We start from the raw sequence: 19,767 nt of genomic DNA, 5'->3' as shown, positions 1-19,767 counted from the left end.
GCACATTCATGTGTCTGTGTGTGCACACGTGTGCCCATCCATGTCTGTGTGTGCATACGTGTGCACATTCATGTGTCTGTGTGCATTCATGTGTCTGTGTGTGCACATGTGTGCCCATCCATGTCTGTGTGTGCATACGTGTGCACATTCATGTGTCTGTGTGTGCATTCATGTGTCTGTGTGTACATACGTGTGCCCATTCATGTGTGTGTGTGCATACGTGTGCCCATTCATGTGTCTGTGTGCATTCATGTGTCTGTGTGTACATATGTGTGCCCATTCATGTGTCTGTGCCCATTCATTTGTCTGTGTGCCCATTCATGTGTCTGTGTGTGCATATGTGTGCCCATTCATGTCTGTGTGTGCATACGTGTGCCCATTCATGTGTCTGTGTGTGCATATTCATGTGTCTGTGTGTGCATACATGTACACATTCATGTGTCCCTGAGTACGTGTGTGGCCATGCATGTGCCTGTGTGTACATATGTGTGCCCATGGAAAAACATACTTGTATTTTTGTCGGTGTGTAGCAAAGGGTTAACAGATCTCTGCACAGGATAATTCTGCCCTCTCCCTCCTCCCTGCTGCCCTCTCCCACATCCCTGCTGCCCTCTCCCCCCCTCCCTCCTGCCCCGCTGCCCTCTCCCCACTCCCTCCTGCCCCATCCCTCCTCCCCCCCCTGCTGCCCTCTCCCCCTCCCCCCTGCCCTCTCCCTCCCCCCCTGCCTCTCCCTCCCCCCCCTGCCTCTCCCTCTCCCCCCCCTGCCTCTTCCTCTCCCCCCCTGCCTCTCCCTCCCCCCCTGCCTCTCCCTCTTCCACCCCCTCCCCCCCTGCATCCCCCCACCTCTCCCTCCCCCCTGCCTCTCCCTCCCCCCCGCCTCTCCCTCCCCCCCTGCGTCCCCCCCTTTCCCCCCTGCCTCCACCCTGCCTCTCCCTTTCCCCCCCTGCCTCTTCCTCTCCCCTCTGCCTCTCCCTCCCCCCTGCCTCTCCCTCTTCCACCCCCTCCGCCCCTCTCCCTCCCCCCCTGCCTCCCCCCGCCTCTCCCTCTCCCTCTCCCCCCCTGCCTCTCCCTCCCCCCCTGCATCCCCCCCTTCCCCCCTGCTTCTCCTTCTCCCCCCCCTGCCTCCCCTCTGCCTCTCCCTCTCCCCCCCTGCCTCTCCCCCCACCCGCCTCTCCCTCCCCCCGCGCCTCTCCCTCCCCCCGCCTCTCCCCCCCGCGCCTCTCCCTCCCCCCCACGTCTCCCTCCCTCCCGCCTCTCCCTCCCCCCACCTCTCCCTCCCCCCCTGCCTCTCCCCCCACCCGCCTCTCCCTCCCCCGTGCCTCTCCCTCCCTCGCGCCTCTCCCTCCCCCCTGCGCCTCTCCCTCCCTCCGCGCCTCTCCCTCCCCCCCCACGTCTCCCTCCCTCCCGCCTCTCCCTCCCCCCGCCTCTCCCTCCCCCCCTGCCTCTCCCCCCGCCTCTCCCTCCCCCCTGCCTCTCCCTCCCCTGCCTCTCCCCACCCCTCTCCCTCCCCCCCTGCCTCTCCCTCCCCCCCTCTGCCTCTCCCTCCCCCCCCCCGCCTCTCCCTCCCCCCCCCTCTGCCTCTCCCTCCCCGCTGCCCTCTGGTCAGAGAGCTTATCTGTTCTTAGCTCTGATAACGCTTACAGGAGCGACCTCTAAGCCCGTGGAGTTTGCCCCCCTCCCCCCCCCCCCCCCGGGGTGATGAGGTGACAAAGGCAGGAGGGACCTGTCCCCCCCTCCCCCCCACCACTGCAGGGTGACGCTGTGTCCCAGTGTGTCCCCCCCTCACCGGATGCCATTCTCCTCTCCTCCCCCGCGGGGTGACGCTGTGCCCCCCCCCTCACTGGGCCCCTCTCCCTCCCCCCCTGCCTATCCCCCCCCTCTCTCTCCCCTCCCCCTGCTCCCTCCCCTCCCCCCTGCCTCTACCGCCCCCCCCCCCTGCCTCTCCCTCCCCCCCCTGCCTCTCCCCCCCTGCCTCTCCCTCCCCCCCTTCCCCCCGCCTCTCCCTCCCCCCCGCCTCTCCCTCCCCCCCTGCCTCTCCCCCCCGCCTCTCCCTCCCCCCCGCCTCTCCCTCCCCCTCCCCCCCCTGCCTCTCCCTCCCCCCCCCCTGCCTCTCCCTCCCCCCCTCTTCCTCTCCCCCCCTGCCTCTCCCCCCCTGCCTCTCCCTCCCCCCCTGCCTCTCCCTCCCCACCCCCTGCCTCTCCCTCCCCACCCCCTGCCTCTCCCTCCCCCCCCTGCCTCTCCCTCTCCCCCTCCTGCCTCTCCCTCTCCCCCCCTGCCTCTCCCTCTCCCCCCCCTGCCTCTCCCCCCCCCCCCGGGGTGATGAGGTGACAAAGGCAGGAGGGACCTGTCCCCCCTCCCCCCCACCACTGCAGGGTGACGCTGTGTCCCCCCCTCACCGGATGCCATTGTCCTCTCCTCCCCCCCCGCGGGGTGACGCTGTGCCCCCCCTCACCGGGCCGCTCTCCTCCCCCCTCCCCCGCACAGATGGCCGCGCTGCAGCAGGGGCAGGTGTACGTGGTGACGGGGGGCTGCGGGTTCCTGGGGTCCCGCCTGGTCCGGATGCTGGCGGAGCGCTCCCCCAACGTGTCAGAGATCCGGGTGTTCGACCTTCACCTGCAGGAGACCCTGGGGACACTCAGTACCGGTGGGTGACAGTGACAGCCCTGTGAGGCCGGGGAGGGGCGCTCTATCTCCCCCTCTCCCCCCCTCTCCCCCCCTCTCCCCCTCTCCCCCCCTCTCCCTCACTCTCCGGGCTCTCCCCCTCTCCCCCCCTCTCCCTCCCTCTCTCTTCCTCTCCCTCCCTCTTCTCCCCCCCTCTCCCTCCCTCTCTCTTCTCCCCCCTCTCCCTCCCTCTCTCTTCTCCCCCCCTCTCCCTCCCTCTCTCTTCTCCCCCCCCTCTCCCTCCCTCTCTCTTCTCCCCCCCTCTCCCTCCCTCTCTCTTCTCCCCCCCTCTCCCTCCCTCTCTCTTCTCCCCCCTCTCCCTCCCTCTCTCTCCCCTCTCCCTCCCTCTCTCTCCCCCCTCTCTCTCCCCCCTCTCCCTTCCTCTCTTTCTCCCCCCCTCTCTCTCTCCCCCCCTCTCCCCCCCTCTCTTTCTCCCCGCCTCTCCTCCCCTCTCTCTCTCCCCCCTCTCCCCCCTCTCCTCTCCCCCCTCTCTCTCCCCCCACTCCCCCCTCTCCCCCCTCTCCTCCCCCCTCTCTCCCCCCCCACTCCCCCCTCTTATCCCCCCCCCACTCCCCCCTCTCTCCCCCCCACCCCCCCTCTCTCTCTCCCCCCCACCCCCCCTCTCTCTCCCCCCCCCACCCTCTCCTCTCTCTCTCCCCCCCCCACCCTCTCCTCTCTCTCTCCCCCCCACCCCCTCCTCTCTCTCCCCCCCCCCTCTCTCTCTCCCCCCCACCCCCCCCTCTCTCCCCCCCCCACCCTCTCCTCTCTCTCTCCCCCCCACCCCCTCCTCTCTCTCTCCCCCCCCTCTCTCTCCCCCCCCCCTCTCTCTCTCTCCCTCCCTCTCTCTCTCTCCCTCTCCCTCTCCACCCCCCTCTCTCTCTTTCCCTCTCCATCCCCCCCCTCTCTCTCTTTCCCTCCCTGCACGTGCCTACATTCCTGTGGCTATCTGACAGTTATTTATTTTATGTATAACATGTGTTACCAGGAAGTATTACAGTGAGAGTTACCGCTCGTTCTCACGTGTGTCCTGGGCACAGAGTTAAGACAAATAATACATGTTTACAAATACAGTTACATAAGTGAGCAGGGTGTACATTATATACAGGACATTGCATGCACAGTTAAAGATAATATATATTATAGGCGTGTGTAACAGTTACAGATAATATATATTATGGGCGTATGTAACAGTTACAGGTAATATATATTATAGGCGTATGTAACAGTTACAGATAATATATATTATAGGCGTATGTAACAGTTACAGGTAATATATATTATGGGCGTATGTAACAGTTACAGATAAAATATATTATAGGCGTATGTAACAGTTACAGATAATATATATTATGGGCGTATGTAACAGTTACAGATAATATATATTATAGGCGTATGTAACAGTTACAGATAATATATATTATAGGCGTATGTAACAGTTACAGATAATATATATTATGGGCGTATGTAACAGTTACAGATAATATATATTATAGGCGTATGTAACAGTTACAGATAATATATATTATAGGCGTGTGTAACAGTTACAGATAATATATATTATAGGCGTATGTAACAGTTACAGATAATATATATTATAGGCGTATGTAACAGTTACAGATAATATATATTATAGGCGTGTGTAACAGTTACAGATAATATATATTATGGGCGTATGTAACAGTTACAGATAATATATATTATAGGCGTATGTAACAGTTACAGATAATATATATTATAGGCGTGTGTAACAGTTACAGATAATATATATTATAGGCGTATGTAACAGTTACAGATAATATATATTATAGGCGTATGTAACAGTTACAGACAGATTAAAATGTGAGACAGATTTAGATTTGAAAGAATTTAGCCTGGTGGCGGCTGTGAGAGTCTCCGGTAGGCTGTTCCAGTTTTGGGGTGCACGGTAAGGCCCCATGGTCAGGTGAGCCGCGCTCACGCTCGGCAGTGAGCACCTGCAGCCGCAAGCGTGCGAAAGCGTACCCGACATTATTTTTCTAGTTTCAGCGCTCACGGGAGCGCAGGGCCGGTCACGTGAGCGGTTTGCCCAATGAGGGCGAACCAGCTCCGTGACGTCACTGGCCCGCCCCCGACACGCCTCCTCACGGCTGGAGTCACCATGGACTCAGCCTAAAGGCTGCGTCCCCGCTAGCGCTGAGCTCGCTGAGTGGGCGGCGCTTGACGAGGTGACTTGCATATATATATATATATATATATATATGCAAGCCCCCGCTCACGCGATGCGCGCGTATGCGCGGGCACATACGCTCACCGGCGCTCTGCGCTTAGGTAAACAATTTTTTTAAACTTTCTAGCGCGCTCAGCTTCCCCTGCAGCATCCTCCCCCCTCTCACAGCACAGGTACAGGGCGGCAGTGCCAGCCTCCCCCCCTCACAGCACAGGTACAGGGCGGCAGTGCCAGCCTCCCCCCTCTCACAGCACAGGTACAGGGCGGCATTGCCAGCCTCCCCCTCTCACAGCACCGGTACAGTGCAGCAGTGCCAGCCTCCCCCCTCTCACAGCACAGATACAGGGCGGCAGTGCCAGCCTCCCCCCTCTCACAGCACAGGTACAGGGCAGCAGTGCCAGCCTCCCCCCTCTCACAGCACAGGTACAGGGCGGCAGTGCCAGCCTCCCCCTCTCACAGCACAGGTACAGTGCGGCAGTGCCAGCCTCCCCCTCTCACAGCACAGGTACAGGGCGGCAGTGCCAGCCTCCCCCCTCTCACAGCACAGGTACAGTGCGGCAGTGCCAGCCTCCCCCTCTCACAGCACAGGTACAGTGCGGCAGTGCCAGCCTCCCCCCTCTCACAGCACAGGTACAGTGCGGCAGTGCCAGCCTCCCCCCTCTCACAGCACAGATACAGTGCGGCAGTGCCAGCCTCCCCCCTCTCACAGCACAGATACAGTGCGGCAGTGCCAGCCTCCCCCCTCTCACAGCACAGATACAGTGCGGCAGTGCCAGCCTCCCCCCTCTCACAGCACAGATACAGTGCGGCAGTGCCAGCCTCCCCCCTCTCACAGCACAGATATAGTGCGGCAGTGCCAGCCTCCCCCCTCTCACAGCACAGATACAGTGCGGCAGTGCCAGCCTCCCCCCTCTCACAGCACAGATACAGTGCGGCAGTGCCAGCCTCCCCCCTCTCACAGCACAGGTACAGTGCGGCAGTGCCAGCCTCCCCCCTCTCACAGCACAGGTACAGTGCGGCAGTGCCAGCCTCCCCCCTCTCACAGCACAGGTACAGTGCGGCAGTGCCAGCCTCCCCCCTCTCACAGCACAGATACAGTGCGGCAGTGCCAGCCTCCCCCCTCTCACAGCACAGGTACAGTGCGGCAGTGCCAGCCTCCCCCTCTCACAGCACAGGTACAGTGCGGCAGTGCCAGCCTCCCCCCTCTCACAGCACAGGTACAGGGTGGCAGTGCCAGCCTCCCCCCTCTCACAGCACAGATACAGTGCGGCAGTGCCAGCCTCCCCTCTCACAGCACAGGTACAGGGCGGCAGTGCCAGCCTCCCCCTCTCACAGCACAGGTACAGTGCGGCAGTGCCAGCCTCCCCCTCTCAGCACAGGTACAGGGCGGCAGTGCCAGCCTCCCCCTCTCACAGCACAGGTACAGGGCGGCAGTGCCAGCCTCCCCCTCTCACAGCACAGATACAGTGCGGCAGTGCCAGCCTCCCCCTCTCACAGCACAGGTACAGGGCGGCAGTGCCAGCCTCCCCCCTCTCACAGCACAGGTACAGTGCGGCAGTGCCAGCCTCCCCCTCTCACAGCACAGGTACAGTGCGGCAGTGCCAGCCTCCCCCTCTCACAGCACAGATACAGTGCGGAAGTGCCAGCCTCCCCCTCTCACAGCACAGATACAGTGCGGAAGTGCCAGCCTCCTCCCTCTCACAGCACAGGTACAGGGCGGCAGTGCCAGCCTCCCCCTCTCACAGCACAGATACAGTGCGGCAGTGCCAGCCTCCCCCCTCTCACAGCACAGATACAGTGCGGCAGTGCCAGCCTCCCCCTCTCACAGCACAGATACAGTGCGGCAGTGCCAGCCTCCCCCTCTCACAGCACAGGTACAGTGCGGCAGTGCCAACCTCCCTCTCACAGCACAGATACAGTGCGGCAGTGCCAGCCTCCCCCTCTCACAGCACAGATACAGTGCGGCAGTGCCAGCCTCCCCCCTCTCACAGCACAGATACAGGGCGGCAGTGCCAGCCTCCCCCCTCTCACAGCACAGATACAGGGCGGCAGTGCCAGCCTCCCCCCTCTCACAGCACAGATACAGTGCGGCAGTGCCAGCCTCCCCCCTCTCACAGCACAGATACAGAGCGGCAGTGCGAGCCTCCCCCCTCTCACAGCACAGATACAGTGTGGCAGCGGCAGTGCCAGCCTCCCCCCTCTCACAGCACAGATACAGTGCGGCAGTGCCAGCCTCCCCCCTCTCACAGCACAGATACAGTGCGGCAGTGCCAGCCTCCCCCCTCTCACAGCACAGATACAGTGCGGCAGTGCCAGCCTCCCCCTCTCACAGCACAGATACAGTGCGGCAGTGCCAGCCTCCCCTCTCACAGCACAGATACAGTGCGGCAGTGCCAGCCTCCCCCCTCTCACAGCACAGATACAGTGCGGCAGTGCCAGCCTCCCCCCTCTCACAGCACAGATACAGTGTGGCAGCGGCAGTGCCAGCCTCCCCCCTCTCACATGTTACAGGAAACTGACTAATATTTCATGGTTTAGTTACTTCCTGATTTCTGTGTGCAGAGCGGTGTAATAACACGTAATGAGATATAACACGCAGAGCGGTGTAATAACACGTAATGAGATATAACCCGCAGAGCGGTGTAATAACACGTAGTGAGATATAACACGCAGAGCGGTGTAATAACACGTAATGAGATATAACACGCAGAGCGGTGTAATAACACGTAGTGAGATATAACACGCAGAGCGGTGTAATAACACGTAATGAGATATAACATGCAGAGCGGTGTAATAACACGTAATGAGATATAACACGCAGAGCGGTGTAATAACACGTAATGAGATATAACATGCAGAGCGGTGTAATAACACGTAATGAGATATAACACGCAGAGCGGTGTAATAACACGTAATGAGATATAACATGCAGAGCGGTGTAATAACACGTAATGAGATATAACACGCAGAGCGGTGTAATAACACGTAATGAGATATAACACGCAGAGCGATGTAATAACACGTAATGAGATATAACACGCAGAGCGGTGTAATAACACGTAATGAGATATAACATGCAGAGCGGTGTAATAACACGTAATGAGATATAACACGGAGAGCGGTGTAATAACACGTAATGAGATATAACACGCAGAGCGGTGTAATAACACGTAATGAGATATAACACGCAGAGCGGTGTAATAACACGTAATGAGATATAACACGCAGAGCGGTGTAATAACACGTAATGAGATATAACACGCAGAGCGGTGTAATAACACGGAGTGAGATATAACACGCAGAGCGGTGTAATAACACGTAATGAGATATAACACGCAGAGCGGTGTAATAACACGTAATGAGATATAACATGCAGAGCGGTGTAATAACACGTAATGAGATATAACACGCAGAGCGGTGTAATAACACGTAATGAGATATAACACGCAGAGTGGTGTAATAACACGTAATGAGATATAACATGCAGAGCGGTGTAATAACACGTAATGAGATATAACACACAGAGCGGTGTAATAACACTTAATGAGATATAACATGCAGAGCGGTGTAATAACACGTAATGAGATATAACACGCAGAGCGGTGTAATAACACGTAATGAGATATAACATGCAGAGCGGTGTAATAACACGTAATGAGATATAACACGCAGAGCGGCGTAATAACACGTAATGAGATATAACACACAGAGCGGTGTAATAACACGTAATGAGATATAACACGCAGAGCGGTGTAATAACACGTAATGAGATATAACACGCAGAGCGGTGTAATAACACGTAATGAGATATAACACGCAGAGCGGTGTAATAACACGTAATGAGATATAACACGCAGAGCGGTGTAATAACACGTAGTGAGAGATAACACGCAGAACGGTGTAATAACACGTAGTGATATATAACATGCAGAGCGGCGTAATAACACGTAGTGAGATATAACATGCAGAGCGGCGTAATAACACGTAATGAGATATAACACGCAGAGCGGTGTAATAACACGTAGTGAGATATAACATGCAGAGCGGTGTAATAACACGTAATGAGATATAACACGCAGAACGGTGTAATAACACGTAATGAGATATAACACGCAGAGCGGTGTAATAACACGGAGTGAGATATAACACGCAGAGCGGTGTAATAACACGGAGTGAGATATAACACGCAGAGCGGTGTAATAACACGTAGTGAGATATAACGCAGAGCGGTGTAATAACACGTAGTGAGATATAACACGCAGAGCGGTGTAATAACACGTAGTGAGATATAACACGCAGAGCGGTGTAATAACACGTAGTGAGATATAACACGCAGAGCGGTGTAATAACACGTAGTGAGATATAACACGCAGAGCAGTGTAATAACACGGAGTGAGATACAACACGCAGAGCGGTGTAATAACACGTAATGAGATATAACACGCAGAGCGGTGTAATAACACGTAATGAGATATAACACGCAGAGCGGTGTAATAACACGTAGTGAGAGATAACACGCAGAGCGGTGTAATAACACGTAGTGAGAGATAACACGCAGAACGGTGTAATAACACGTAGTGAGATATAACACGCAGAGCGGTGTAATAACACGTAGTGAGATATAACATGCAGAGCGGTGTAATAACACGTAGTGAGATATAACATGCAGAGCGGTGTAATAACACGTAATGAGATATAACACGCAGAGCGGCGTAATAACACGTAATGAGATATAACACACAGAGCGGTGTAATAACACGTAATGAGATATAACACGCAGAGCGGTGTAATAACACGTAATGAGATATAACACGCAGAGCGGTGTAATAACACGTAATGAGATATAACACGCAGAGCGGTGTAATAACACGTAATGAGATATAACACGCAGAGCGGTGTAATAACACGTAGTGAGAGATAACACGCAGAACGGTGTAATAACACGTAGTGAGATATAACACGCAGAGCGGTGTAATAACATGTAGTGAGATACAACACGGAGAGCGGTGTAATAACACGTAATGAGATATAACACGCAGAGCGGTGTAATAACACGTAATGAGATATAACACGCAGAGCGGTGTAATAAGACGTAGTGAGATATAACACGCAGAGCGGTGTAATAACACGTAGTGAGATACAACACGCAGAACGGTGTAATAACACGTAATGAGATATAACACGCAGAGCGGTGTAATAACACGTAATGAGATATAACACGCAGAGCGGTGTAATAACACGTAGTGAGATATAACACGCAGAACGGTGTAATAACACGTAGTGAGATATAACACGCAGAGCGGTGTAATAACACGTAATGAGATATAACACGCAGAGCAGTGTAATAACACGTAATGAGATATAACACGCAGAGCGGTGTAATAACACGTAGTGAGATATAACACGCAGAGCAGTGTAATAACACGTAGTGAGATATAACACACAGAGCGGTGTAATAACACGTAATGAGATATAACACGCAGAGCGGTGTAATAACACGTAGTGAGATATAACACGCAGAGCAGTGTAATAACACGTAGTGAGAGATAACACGCAGAACGGTGTAATAACACGTAGTGAGATATAACACGCAGAGCGGTGTAATAACACGTAGTGAGATATAACACACAGAGCGGCGTAATAACACGTAATGAGATATAACACGCAGAGCGGTGTAATAACACGTAATGAGATATAACACGCAGAGCGGCGTAATAACACGTAGTGAGATACAACACGCAGAGCGGTGTAATAACACGTAGTGAGATATAACACACAGAGCGGTGTAATAACACGTAGTGAGATATAACACGCAGAGCGGTGTAATAACACGTAATGAGATATAACACGCAGAGCGGTGTAATAAGACGTAGTGGGATATAACACGCAGAGCGGTGTAATAACACGTAGTGAGATACAACACGCAGAACGGTGTAATAACACGTAATGAGATATAACACGGAGAGCGGTGTAATAACACGTAATGAGATATAACACGCAGAGCGGTGTAATTACACATAATGAGATATAACACGCAGAACGGTGTAATAACACGTAGTGAGATATAACACGCAGAACGGTGTAATAACACGTAGTGAGATATAACACGCAGAGCGGTGTAATAACACGTAGTGAGATATAACACGCAGAACGGTGTAATAACACGTAGTGAGATATAACACGCAGAGCGGTGTAATAACACGTAGTGAGATATAACACGCAGAGCGGTGTAATAACACGTAATGAGATATAACACGCAGAGCGGTGTAATAACACGTAGTGAGATATAACACGCAGAGCAGTGTAATAACACGTAGTGAGAGATAACACGCAGAACGGTGTAATAACACGTAGTGAGATACAACACGGAGAGCGGTGTAATAACACGTAGTGAGATATAACACACAGAGCGGTGTAATAACACGTAATGAGATATAACACGCAGAGCGGCGTAATAACACGTAATGAGATATAACACGCAGAGCGGCGTAATAACACGTAGTGAGATATAACATGCAGAGCGGCGTAATAACACGTAGTGAGATATAACATGCAGAGCAGTGTAATAACACGTAGTGAGATATAACACGCAGAGCGGCGTAATAACACGTAGTGAGATATAACACGCAGAGCGGTGTAATAACACGTAATGAGATATAACACGCAGAGCGGCGTAATAACACGGAGTGAGATATAACATGCAGAGCGGTGTAATAACACGTAGTGAGAGATAACACGCAGAACGGTGTAATAACACGTAATGAGATATAACACGCAGAGCGGTGTAATAACACGTAGTGAGATATAACATGCAGAGCGGCGTAATAACACGTAGTGAGATATAACACGCAGAGCGGTGTAATAACACGTAATGAGATACAACACGCAGAGCGGTGTAATAACACGTAATGAGATATAACACGCAGAGCGGTGTAATAACACGTAATGAGATATAACACGCAGAGCGGTGTAATAACACGTAGTGAGATATAACACGCAGAGCGGTGTAATAACACGTAATGAGATACAACACGCAGAGCGGTGTAATAACACGTAATGAGATATAACACGCAGAGCGGTGTAATAACACGTAATGAGATATAACACGCAGAGCGGCGTAATAACACGTAGTGAGAGATAACACGCAGAGCGGCGTAATAACACGTAATGAGATACAACACGCAGAGCGGTGTAATAACATGTAGTGAGATACAACACGGAGAGCGGTGTAATAACACGTAATGAGATATAACACGCAGAGCGGTGTAATAACACGGAGTGAGATATAACACGCAGAGCGGTGTAAATACACGTAATGAGATATAACACGCAGAGCGGTGTAAATACACGTAATGAGATATAACACGCAGAGCGGTGTAATTACACGTAATGAGATATAACACGCAGAGCGGTGTAATAACACGGAGTGAGATACAACACGCAGAGCGGTGTAATAACACGTAATGAGATATAACACACAGAGCGGTGTAATAACACGTAATGAGATATAACACGCAGAGCGGTGTAAATACACGTAATGAGATATAACACGCAGAGCGGTGTAAATACACGTAATGAGATATAACACGCAGAGCGGTGTAATAACACGTAATGAGATATAACACGCAGAGCGGTGTAATAACACGTAATGAGATATAACACGCAGAGCGGTGTAAATACACGTAATGAGATATAACACGCAGAGCGGTGTAAATACACGTAATGAGATATAACACGCAGAGCGGTGTAATTACACGTAATGAGATATAACACGCAGAGCGGTGTAATAACACGGAGTGAGATACAACACGCAGAGCGGTGTAATAACATGTAGTGAGATACAACACGGAGAGTGGTGTCATAACACGTAATGAGATACAACACGCAGAGCGGTGTAATAACACGTAATGAGATATAACACGCAGAGCAGTGTAATAACACGGAGTGAGATATAACATGCAGAGCGGTGTAATAACACGTAATGAGATATAACACGCAGAGCGGTTTAATAACACGTAAGGAGATATAACATGCATAACACGCAGAGCGGTGTAATAACACGTAGTGAGACAACACGCAGAGCGGTGTAATAACACGTAATGAGATATAACACGGAGAGCGGTGTAATAACACGTAGTGAGATATAACACGCATAACACACAGAGCGGTGTAATAACATGTAATGAGATATAACACGCAGAGCGATGTAATAACACGTAGTGAGATATAACACGCAGAGCGGTGTAATAACACGTAATGAGATATAACACGCAGAGCGGTGTAATAACACGGAGTGAGATACAACACGCAGAACGGTGTAATAACACGGAGTGAGATACAACACGCAGAGCGGTGTAATAACACGTAATGAGATATAACGTGCAGAGCGGTGTAATATCACGGAGTGAGATACAACACGCAGAGCGGTGTAATAACACGTAATGAGATATAACATGCAGAGCAGTGTAAAAACACGTAGTGCGATACAACACGCAGAGCGCTGTAATAACACGTAGTGAGATACAACACGCAGAGCGGTGTAATAACACGGAGTGAGATACAACACGCAGAGCGGTGTAATAACACATAATGAGATATAACACGCAGAGCGGTGTAATAACACGTAGTGAGATATAACACGCAGAGCGGTGTAATAACACGTAATGAGATATAACACGCAGAGCGGTGTAATAACACGTAGTGAGATATAACATGCAGAGCGGTGTAATAACACGTAATGAGATATAACACGCAGAGCGGTGTAATAACACGTAGTGAGATATAACACGCAGAGCGGTGTAATAACACGTAATGAGATATAACACGGAGAGCGGTGTAATAACACGTAATGAGATATAACACGCATAACACGCAGAGCGGTGTAATAACACGTAATGAGATATAACATGCAGAGCGGTGTAATAACACGTAATGAGATATAACACGCATAACACGCAGAGCGATGTAATAACACGTAGTGAGATATAACATGCAGAGCGGTGTAATAACACGTAATGAGATATAACACCCAGAGCGGTGTAATAACACGTAATGAGATATAACACGCAGAGCGGTGTAATAACACGGAGTGAGATATAACACGCAGAGCGGTGTAATAACACGTAGTGAGATATAACATGCAGAGCGGTGTAATAACACGTAATGAGATATAACACGCAGAGCGGTGTAATAACACGTAATGAGATATAACACGCAGAGCGGTGTAATAACACGTAATGAGATATAACACGCAGAGCGGTGTAATTACACGTAATGAGATATAACACACAGAGCGGTGTAATAACACGGAGTGAGATATAACACGCAGAGCGGTGTAATAACACGTAATGAGATATAACACGCAGAGCGGTGTAATAACACGTAATGAGATATAACACGCAGAGCGGTGTAATAACACGTAATGAGATATAACACGGAGAGCGGTGTAATAACACGTAATGAGATATAACACGCAGAGCGGTGTAATAAGACGTAGTGAGATATAACACGCAGAGCGGTGTAATAACACGTAATGAGATATAACACGCAGAGCGGTGTAATAACACGTAATGAGATATAACACGCAGAGCGGTGTAATAACACGTAATGAGATATAACACGCAGAGCGGTGTAATAACACGTAATGAGATATAACACGCAGAGCGGTGTAATAACACGTAATGAGATATAACACGCAGAGCGGTGTAATTACACGTAATGAGATATAACACGCAGAGCGGTGTAATTACACGTAGTGAGATATAACACGCAGAGCGGTGTAATAACACGGAGTGAGATATAACACGCAGAGCGGTGTAATTACACGTAATGAGATATAACACGCAGAGCGGTGTAATAACACGTAATGAGATATAACACGCAGAGCGGTGTAATTACACGGAGTGAGATATAACACGCAGAGCGGTGTAATAACACGGAGTGAGATATAACACGCAGAGCGGTGTAATAACACGTAATGAGATATAACACGCAGAGCGGTGTAATTACACGTAATGAGATATAACATGCAGAGCGGTGTAATAACACGTAATGAGATATAACACGCAGAGCGGTGTAATAACACGGAGTGAGATATAACACGCAGAGCGGTGTAATTACACGTAATGAGATATAACACGCAGAGCGGTGTAATAACACAGAGTGAGATATAACACGCAGAGCGGTGTAATAACACGTAGTGAGATATAACACGCAGAGCGGTGTAATTACACGGAGTGAGATATAACACGCAGAGCGGTGTAATTACACGTAATGAGATATAACACGCAGAGCGGTGTAATAACACGTAATGAGATATAACACACAGAGCGGTGTAATAACACGTAATGAGATATAACACGCAGAGCGGTGTAATAACACGTAATGAGATATAACACGCAGAGCGGTGTAATAACACGGAGTGAGATATAACACGCAGAGCGGTGTAATAACACGTAATGAGATATAACACGCAGAGCGGTGTAATAACACGTAATGAGATATAACACGCAGAGCGGTGTAATTACACGTAATGAGATATAACACGCAGAGCGGTGTAATAACACGTAATGAGATATAACACGCAGAGCGGTGTAATAACACGTAATGAGATATAACACGCAGAGCGGTGTAATAACACGTAATGAGATATAACACGCAGAGCGGTGTAATAACACGTAATGAGATATAACACGCAGAGCGGTGTAATTACACGTAATGAGATATAACACGCAGAGCGGTGTAATAACACGTAGTGAGATATAACACGCAGAGCGGTGTAATTACACGTAATGAGATATAACACGCAGAGCGGTGTAATAACACGTAGTGAGATATAACACACAGAGCGGTGTAATAACACGTAGTGAGATATAACACGCAGAGCGGTGTAATAACACGTAATGAGATATAACACGCAGAGCGGTGTAATAAGACGTAGTGAGATATAACACGCAGAGCGGTGTAATAACACGGAGTGAGATACAACACGCAGAGCGGTGTAATAACACGTAGTGAGATATAACACGCAGAGCGGTGTAATAACACGTAATGAGATATAACACACAGAGCGGTGTAATTACACGTAATGAGATACAACACGCAGAGCGGTGTAATAACACGTAATGAGATATAACACGCAGAGCGGTGTAATAACACGTAGTGAGATATAACATGCAGAGCGGTGTAATAACACGTAATGAGATATAACACACAGAGCGGCGTAATAACACGTAATGAGATATAACACGCAGAGCGGCGTAATAACACGTAATGAGATATAACACGCAGAGCGGTGTAATTACACGTAATGAGATATAACACGCAGAGCGGTGTAATAACACGTAGTGAGATATAACACGCAGAGCGGTGTAATAACACGTAGTGAGATATAACACGCAGAGCGGTGTAATAACACGGAGTGAGATACAACACGCAGAGCGGTGTAATAACACGTAATGAGATATAACACGCAGAGCGGTGTAATAACACGTAATGAGATATAACACGCAGAGCGGTGTAATAACACGTAGTGAGATATAACACGCAGAGCGGTGTAATAACACGGAGTGAGATACAACACGCAGAGCGGTGTAATAACACGTAATGAGATATAACACGCAGAGCAGTGTAATAACACGGAGTGAGATACAACACGCAGAACGGTGTAATAACACGTAATGAGATATAACACGCAGAGCGGTGTAATAACACGTAATGAGATATAACACGCAGAGCGGTGTAATAACACGTAGTGAGATATAACACGCAGAGCAGTGTAATAACACGGAGTGAGATACAACACGCAGAGCGGTGTAATAACACGTAATGAGATATAACACACAGAGCGGTGTAATAACACGGAGTGAGATACAACACGCAGAGCGGTGTAATAACACGTAGTTAGATACAACACGCAGAGCGGTGTAATAACACGTAGTGAGATATTACACGCAGAACGGTGTAATAACACGTAGTGAGCTATAACATGCAGAGCGGTGTAATAACACGTAGTGAGATATAACACGCAGAGCGATGTAATAACACGTATTGAGATATGACACGCAGAGCGGTGTAATAACACGTAATGAGATATAACACGGAGAGCGGTGTAATAACACGTAATGAGATATAACACGCAGAGCGGTGTAATAACACGTAGTGAGATATAACACGCAGAGCGGTGTAATAACACGTAGTGAGATATAACACGCCGAGCGGTGTAATAACACGTAGTGAGATATAACACGCAGAGCGGCGTAATAACACGTAGTGAGATATAACACGCAGAGCGGTGTAATAACACGTAATGAGATATAACATGCAGAGCGGCGTAATAACACGTAATGAGATATAACACAGAGAGCGATGTAATAACACGGAGTGAGATATAACACGCAGAGCGGTGTAATAACACGTAGTGAGATATAACACGCAGAGCGGTGTAATAACACGTAGTGAGATATAACACGCCGAGCGGTGTAATAACACGTAGTGAGATATAACACGCAGAGCGGCGTAATAACACGTAATGAGATATAACACGGAGAGCGGTGTAATAACACGAAATGAGATATAACACGCAGAACGGTGTAATAACACGTAATGAGATATAACACGCAGAGCGGTGTAATAACACGGAGTGAGATATAACACGCAGAGCGGTGTAAATACACGTAATGAGATATAACACGCAGAGCGGTGTAATAACACGTAGTGAGATATAACACGCAGAGCGGTGTAATAACACGTAATGAGATATAACATGCAGAGCGGCGTAATAACACGTAATGAGATATAACACGCAGAGCGGCGTAATAACACGTAATGAGATATAACACGCAGAGCGGTGTAATAACACGAAATGAGATATAACACGCAGAGCGGTGTAATAACACGTAATGAGATATAACACGGAGAGCGGTGTAATAACACGTAGTGAGATATAACACGCAGAGCAGTGTAATAACACGTAGTGAGATATAACACGCAGAGCGGTGTAATAACACGTAGTGAGATACAACACGCAGAGCGGTGTAATAACACGTAATGAGATATAACACGGAGAGCGGTGTAATAACACGTAGTGAGATATAACACGCAGAGCGGTGTAATAACACGTAGTGAGCTATAACACGCAGAGCGGTGTAATAACACGTAGTGAGATATAACACGCAGAGCGGTGTAATAACACGTAGTGAGATATAACACGCAGAGCGGTGTAATAACACGTAGTGAGATATAACACGCAGAGCGGCGTAATAACACGTAATGAGATATAACACGGAGAGCGGTGTAATAACACGAAATGAGATATAACACGCAGAACGGTGTAATAACACGTAATGAGATATAACACGCAGAGCGGTGTAATAACACGGAGTGAGATATAACACGCAGAGCGGTGTAAATACACGTAATGAGATATAACACGCAGAGCGGTGTAATAACACGTAGTGAGATATAACACGCAGAGCGGTGTAATAACACGTAATGAGATATAACATGCAGAGCGGCGTAATAACACGTAATGAGATATAACATGCAGAGCGGCGTAATAACACGTAATGAGATATAACACGCAGAGCGGTGTAATAACACGAAATGAGATATAACACGCAGAGCGGTGTAATAACACGTAATGAGATATAACACGGAGAGCGGTGTAATAACACGTAGTGAGATATAACACGCAGAGCAGTGTAATAACACGTAGTGAGATATAACACGCAGAGCGGTGTAATAACACGTAGTGAGATACAACACGCAGAGCGGTGTAATAACACGTAATGAGATATAACACGGAGAGCGGTGTAATAACACGTAGTGAGATATAACACGCAGAGCGGTGTAATAACACGTAGTGAGCTATAACACGCAGAGCGGTGTAATAACACGTAGTGAGATATAACACGCAGAGCGGTGTAATAACACGTAGTGAGATATAACACGCAGAGCGGTGTAATAACACGTAGTGAGATATAACACGCAGAGCGGTGTAATAACACGTAATGAGATATAACACGCAGAGCGGTGTAATAACACGTAATGAGATATAACACGCAGAGCGGTGTAATAACACGTAATGAGATATAACACGCAGAGCGGTGTAATAACACGTAATGAGATATAACACGCAGAGCGGTGTAATAACACGTAGTGAGAGATAACACGCAGAGCGGTGTAATAACACGTAGTGAGATACAACACGGAGAACGGTGTAATAACACGTAATGAGATATAACACGCAGAGCGGTGTAATAACACGTAGTGAGATATAACACGCAGAGCGGTGTAATTACACGTAGTGAGATATAACACGCAGAGCGGTGTAATAACACGTAATGAGATATAACACGCAGAGCGGTGTAATTACACGTAATGAGATATAACACGCAGAGCGGTGTAATAACACATAATGAGATATAACACGCAGAGCGGTGTAATAACACGTAGTGAGATATAACACGCAGAGCGGTGTAATAACACGTAATGAGATATAACATGCAGAGCGGTGTAATAACACGTAGTGAGATATAACACACAGAGCGGTGTAATAACACGTAGTGAGATATAACACGCAGAGCGGTGTAATAACACGTAGTGAGATATAACACACAGAGCGGCGTAATAACACGTAATGAGATATAACACGCAGAGCGGTGTAATAACACGTAGTGAGATATAACACGCAGAGCGGTGTAATAACACGTAGTGAGATATAACACACAGAGCGGCGTAATAACACGTAATGAGATATAACACGCAGAGCGGTGTAATAACACGTAATGAGATATAACACGCAGAGCGGTGTAATAACACGTAATGAGATATAACACGCAGAGCGGTGTAATAACACGTAGTGAGATATAACACGCAGAGCGGTGTAATAACACGTAGTG

General features: G+C 49.4%; 1 protein-coding gene across 4 annotated transcripts in view; it reads left to right on the top strand.

Moving 5' to 3' along the window:
* The window catches only part of HSD3B7 (hydroxy-delta-5-steroid dehydrogenase, 3 beta- and steroid delta-isomerase 7), a 50,658-nt gene that overhangs the window by 9,205 nt on the left and 21,686 nt on the right, over positions 1 to 19,767 (top strand). For 3 of the 4 annotated variants that reach the window (XM_075584402.1, XM_075584399.1, XM_075584400.1), the window contains one exon: positions 2,485 to 2,644. The exons of the other annotated variant lie outside the window; for it this stretch is intronic. In XM_075584402.1, coding sequence (XP_075440517.1) covers positions 2,485 to 2,644 — 160 coding nt within the window. The remainder of the gene's footprint in view (positions 1 to 2,484; positions 2,645 to 19,767) is intronic. 4 annotated transcript variants of the gene reach the window in all.

The sequence above is a fragment of the Ascaphus truei genome, unplaced genomic scaffold (genome assembly GCF_040206685.1).
Source record: "Ascaphus truei isolate aAscTru1 unplaced genomic scaffold, aAscTru1.hap1 HAP1_SCAFFOLD_570, whole genome shotgun sequence".
In the NCBI taxonomy this organism is placed as follows: domain Eukaryota; kingdom Metazoa; phylum Chordata; class Amphibia; order Anura; family Ascaphidae; genus Ascaphus; species Ascaphus truei.
This window is presented reverse-complemented; position numbering and strand designations above follow the sequence as displayed.